The following is a 5,621-nucleotide window of genomic DNA, read 5'->3' as shown; positions in this document are numbered from 1 at the left end:
TTTTTTATATACATTTAATGGTCACAGACATTTAGCAACGTTTCTAAGGAAACAGCATTTTATGACTATGTAAAGGATGAGGACAGTGTTTAAGAAATCAGAGAATACAGTTTGAACATCCTCTTTTTTCAGGATATATTGCATACATATGATCAAAATATCATCTATGATCTGTTTAGGCACAGAGGATAGCCATTGATAACAAGGGGCTGTCAAATTAATAAGGAGATTAATCAAAAATGTATAAAGTAATGTCAAAATCAATAATATGTGCAATCACTAGGAATGCAAAATGTAAAATCTAACATGGGAATTGTCATTTGAACATATAATGATAAAAAGATGTCTTAAATCAATAGACATACAGGTTGTTAATTAACATAACTTTAAGCTGAGGTTTTGGCACTCGGCAGTTAAGTAAAACTGATTTTCAGTTTTTCATTTACATTCTGAATTTAATGGGACCCTCATTAGAGCAACTGTATTTTAATCTTCACTGAACAATTAACATAACGGTATTATTATTTTACAGCATAACAAATGTATTTTAATTAGGCATGAACTAGGCAACCGTCAGCCCTTTCACATTGATGTGCAATGATGAAATCTTATACAAGTTCAAAGAGCGTGCCAAATTAAGGTTATGAACAACTTAATAATTAGATACCTCAGGAATGCTTACAGAGGACAGCATATAAATCCAAGTGTTACCAAAAGGTTTGATTATGAATTATTTCTCAAACCTGTTATCACTTAGAAATGTTATTCAACATAATTACACCCATGAGGTGTAGCTATCATAGCTGTATTTTATATATCTTTCTAAGAAATCTTTATGTTCTTATATAACTTTTGCCCTGTTCAGAACACCTGAAATTAGACAGATTCTTTCAAATGTTACAGTTAATTTTATGATTCCACAAATGGTAAGTTCCTCTCTGATCAGTTACTGTGAGGCATGCCAGTTGGATGAGATGCACTGATTGGTCAGATCATCAGGAGTTGCTCAGCTGCAGCTAAGTGAAAGAGGAAGTTCTCAGTCGCTGGAGGGTAGTGCCGCTGCTTCAGGGTCTCCAAAGTCAACTTAGAGTTCTCTGCTTCATCAGCAAGAGACATCAGGTTACTGAGGATCTCCTTAGTTTTTACTGAAATATCCTGGAGACCGATTTAAAAAGGGGCTGGATTAAAAACACATGTAGGATTTCCAAGTCTTGGTAAACTGAAATGCTTCAAATGTAGGTTGTGCTACAGCTGTATACTTTCTTAGTATTGTACGTCACCTTAATAACCTGTGCATCTATGCGATCGGTGTCCTCTGCAGCCTGGACAATGAAGTTGCCAATCTCTTTATGGAGTTTTCCCATAGCCATTGCCTCTGAAAACATAAGGTATAGTGAGGTATGGTGACTTAAACATCCACATCACCATTCCTACCTAATCCCAGTCAGTATGTAAAACTGAATCTCTCACCTTTGGCATTTTGTGACACAGTGATTTCACTGTCTGGAAGATTAACATACACATCAAACAGATCTGATCTGTCTCTGACTTCAGGATCAACAAACCCTGCAACATATCCTACAGAGACAAAGAACAAAGAAATTCATAAATGTAGCAAGTGTTTGTTTTGGGAGGAGAAGAAATTGTCCATACCTGTACACAGCTTGAGGTTTTCCAGCTCATTATCATCCAGGTGTACAAAAGGGTGGAGGATGGACCAGTCTTTTCTATGCCATACCAGTCCAGGAAGAGCTCTGGTTTTAAAAACAGAAACACTGTTACCACAAATAATTTTTAGTGCATGACCATTATCATACAATACTTTTCAAAAGTGTGGGTTGAGTAAGCTTTTTGTTGTTGTTGTTGTTTGTTTTTTTGAAGAAATAACTGCTTTTGTTAAGTACTGTAAATTGTAAATACTGTAAAAAATTGTAAACTGTAAATACAATACTATAAATTGAAATACAGTATATAATTGAAACAAATGCTGTTCTTTTTGAAGTTTCTATTCATCAAAGATTTCTGAAATGTATCAAGGTTTCCATCAAATATTAAGCAGCACAACTGTTTTCAACTTTGAATATGATAAATTTTTCATAATCATCATATTAGAATGATTTCTGAAGGATCATGTGACACTGAAGGCTGGAGTAAAGGCTGCTGAAAATTTCACTTTGCCATCACAAGAATACATTACATTTTTAAAATATACTGAAATAGAAATTATTTTTAAATTGTAATAATATTTCAGAATATTACCGTTTTACTGTATTTTTGATCAAATAAATGCAGGCTTCGTGAGCACAAACATTTTTTGGAACAGTAGAGTAAACCACTAACCATAACCACAAGCACCTTGAACAAAGCTCTTTGTAGAAGCAACACAGGACATACTTAAAGTCAACGTGAAATGCTGATTGCAATCCATTTTACTTCCTTAATCTGCCATATTTCTGGTTTGGATTAATGTCAAATGTAAATTATGAAAGTAAATAGAATCAATTTTGATTTCATGTCAACTTAATGATAATTTCCGTGGTTACCTTGTGAACTCCAGCAGCGCCTCAATACGTGGGTGATAGACCACTACTCTTTTTTTCAACATTAGTGCTGTATAAAGGATGATGGTCTCCATACCAAATTGTGACACAACATCTAAAATAAAGATTTAACATCTCATGAAGTCTAGAATAAAGCAAACTTGCATACTATACATATATATATATATATATATATATATTTTTTTTTTTTTTTTACAGAATTAAGACACTTTCTTGAAGGATTTCCAAAATAACAATCATAAAGCCAAATGGAGCAAATGGCCATAGTACCAGAGGTATGTGATTTTAGCAGCTCATTTCTTGCCGTGATTAGCGAGTAGTGCTTGTTCATTTTAAGGGTTCCCCCTAACCTTTTAAGGATCCAGCCAGGTAGGCCTTTCTGACGTCGTAATCTTTGATAAGGAAGGAGCCGTTCTCATCACTCTGGCATATCCCTTCGGTCAGAACAGCGATGTAGCATTCCATCATCTTCACAGGACTTCCATGTTTGATATATGTCCTGAACAAACACAATGTTACAGATGTAACATCACAAACTCTCAAATACTCTGTGTACATCCTTAGAAATTGTGTGCTGGCAAACAAAAGATGCTTACTGAAAGAAATAATGACTAATTTCTGAAACTTAACACAATCACTAAGTGGTTGCACTAAATGGTTTGTACATAAACATACCTGCACAGAACTCTACTGAATGCAGCATATTTTTCAGGGTTGAAGTCCTTAGCTGTGATAACTACTGAGAAATGTGTCACCTTTGAATGAAATTGAAGTAAATTATTAGCAAGCTGGCATGATTTCCATCATATCATCAGTTTTAAAGGAAACAAAGAGGTGTTGAGGTTGTACATTTAAGAAAGAAATACCTTGACAGTTTTTTCAGTTTATTGTATTGCTTGTTTTTGTCTTATTTTAAGTCATCTTGGGCCCCCCGGTTGAGCACCACTGGATTATAAGAAAAGTTGACTCGTTCATTAAATTCTGTCATTGATGTTCCAAATTAGAATACACACAAATGTGAATAAGAAACAATTATCAGTGAATAATGGTTTAGATTTCTGTCTTCTCCTCACATCAAACTGATGTATGGACTACTGTTATGATGCTTTTTGTCACTTTTTGGAGCTTTACAGCCCCTGGTCACCATTTACTTTGTGCAGTGTCAACATTCTGGTAAACTTCTCCAGACATACATGTTTGGAGCAACATAAAGATGAGTAAATGAACAAAAAACAATCATATGATCAAAGTTTTCATTCTATGTTGAACTATTCCTGTAGCATTATTCGAGCACAGGTTTGTAAGCTTTCAGGTTGGTTAGTAGAGTCCAAATCCTGAAGTTTTGTACCTTTTTAAGTGCAGTTGGCTCCTGAACCTCGACAGTGGTGATGTAGTACCAGGTTCGGCAGTATTGTCCAAACACAAATTTGTGCAGTACCTGATTATTTAACGGCAGGCAACATTTTCTCAACAGAACCTCTCGCAGATCAGCACTGATGGAAGGATAACACCAAACCCAAAGCGTGTCTGCATTTACATCTTTCTCTGTGTAAGGGGGACAAATTCAATTACTGACAAAATAATTCTTATTCTATAATTAAAGAGATAGTTCACCCAAAAATGTAGATTCTGTCATGAGGCCTTTTTCTTCTGCAGACCACAAAATGAAATGTTTGAGAGAATGCTAGGGACAGTCTCAGTCACCATTCACTTTCACTGCATCTTTTTTCCACACGATGAAAGTAAATGGTGACTGACAAATGGTGCTGTCACTCTGCCTAACTTCCCCTTGTGTGTTCAACATGAAAGTCATACTGATTTTGAAAAAATATGAGGAGTTTAATTATTACAAAATTGTAATTTTGGGGTTAACTATCGCTTTAATACATAAAATGTACTCATAATAAAAAAATATATTTTCGAGGTATTTTAATCTTACCAATTAGTCCAAGACTCAGCATCATCTCAGATGTAGCCATATTCCATTCCTTATCCACGTTAACCAGTCGCTAATACTTCAATGATTTGTAAACCATTTATGTTTAGTTTGGAAAACACATGCAAGTGTCAGCGCGAACAGACACAACCCATTGTCAAATATGCCGGGACAGTTTATACAGAAAACAATTAACTTCAAATGTCCAAAAAATACGGTTCTTATTGCAAAATAGATGTTTAAGCGTTGAATCCAGGTTTCTCATGAAAGCCGAGCGTTGTCAATTATCAAAAAGTTTGTAGCATTACAGTGTATGTGAACCAATTGTTGAGATGCAATAATTCCCGCGAATATGTGTATCAAGAGGAAAACGACAAACACATCAAACAAAAACTAATAAACAGTAGGAATCCACTACAGGTCAAGTGATCAACACGCTTCTTCCGGGTTTGTTTCTCTAAGTTTAACTAAAATATCCAACGACATACTGCCATCTAGTGTGCTGGTGCGATTAAAGTTTTTTTTTTTTACACCAAGTTTTAAAGGGGTCATATGATGTTGCTAAAAATAACATTATTTTGTGACTGTATTTATTATATTCCCCTGAGAGAGATTGTCTCCCAGCCCATCTGCTGGCCTCCATCAGAGTCCCAGCTTTACAGCTTTCTGCCGAGTGACATATACATCATATATCATTTTCCTCTGAAGGAGACATGCAAAGTGAAGTTTAATTAAAGAGCAGGGAGTACACGAAGCGAGCAGATTAATGCATGGCATTAACCTTCTTACAGTTAAAATGGGATTGGTCAATTAGTGCCCCCTTTATTACCCTTACACACTCATGTACAGTACAGTCATAATTGACTTTACTTTATGTTTGGATTTTTACTTTATGTTAAGTTTGACATTTAAGATATTATTGAAGGATTTTTGAATCTTGGTTTGGTTTAAAGTTTGGTTTAAAGGGGTCATATGATGTTGCTAAAAATAACATTATTTTGTGACTGTATTTATTATATACAATATTAATTATTGTTTTTCCTCTATGCCCCGCCTTTCTGAAACACCTCGATTTTTACAAAGCTCATCGGTCTGAAAAGCAAGGTGTGCTCTGATTGGTCAGC

General features: G+C 35.0%; 1 protein-coding gene across 1 annotated transcript; it reads right to left on the bottom strand.

Moving 5' to 3' along the window:
• Positions 1–963: 963 nt before the first annotated feature.
• On the bottom strand, positions 964–4,947 carry dennd10 (DENN domain containing 10). Its single transcript, XM_016499841.1, has 9 exons — positions 4,501–4,947; positions 3,910–4,106; positions 3,237–3,316; positions 2,912–3,060; positions 2,544–2,655; positions 1,654–1,754; positions 1,471–1,578; positions 1,281–1,375; positions 964–1,155 (listed from the first exon to the last, which is right to left on the bottom strand). Exons 1-9 carry the CDS (start codon positions 4,538–4,540, stop codon positions 988–990), a joined length of 1,050 nt encoding a protein of 349 aa, XP_016355327.1. The 5' UTR covers positions 4,541–4,947; the 3' UTR covers positions 964–987.
• Between the last annotated feature and the right edge of the window lie 674 nt (positions 4,948–5,621).

The sequence above is a fragment of the Sinocyclocheilus anshuiensis genome, unplaced genomic scaffold (genome assembly GCF_001515605.1).
Source record: "Sinocyclocheilus anshuiensis isolate Anshui unplaced genomic scaffold, SAMN03320099.WGS_v1.1 scaffold1015, whole genome shotgun sequence".
NCBI lineage: Eukaryota > Metazoa > Chordata > Actinopteri > Cypriniformes > Cyprinidae > Sinocyclocheilus > Sinocyclocheilus anshuiensis.
Note: the sequence above shows the minus strand (reverse complement) of the source record. Positions and strands in the feature narration are given on the sequence as shown.

Excerpts from the sequence above, each read along its gene's own strand:
- dennd10 (XM_016499841.1), bottom strand. The coding sequence starts at position 4,540 with ATGGCTACATCTGAGATGATGCTGAGTCTTGGACTAATTG. Across the intron at positions 1,755-2,543 it reads GCGCTGCTGGAGTTCACAAG|AGCTCTTCCTGGACTGGTAT; the intron begins GTAACCACGGAA and ends TTTTAAAACCAG. Across the intron at positions 1,579-1,653 it reads AAACCTCAAGCTGTGTACAG|GATATGTTGCAGGGTTTGTT; the intron begins GTATGGACAATT and ends TTGTCTCTGTAG.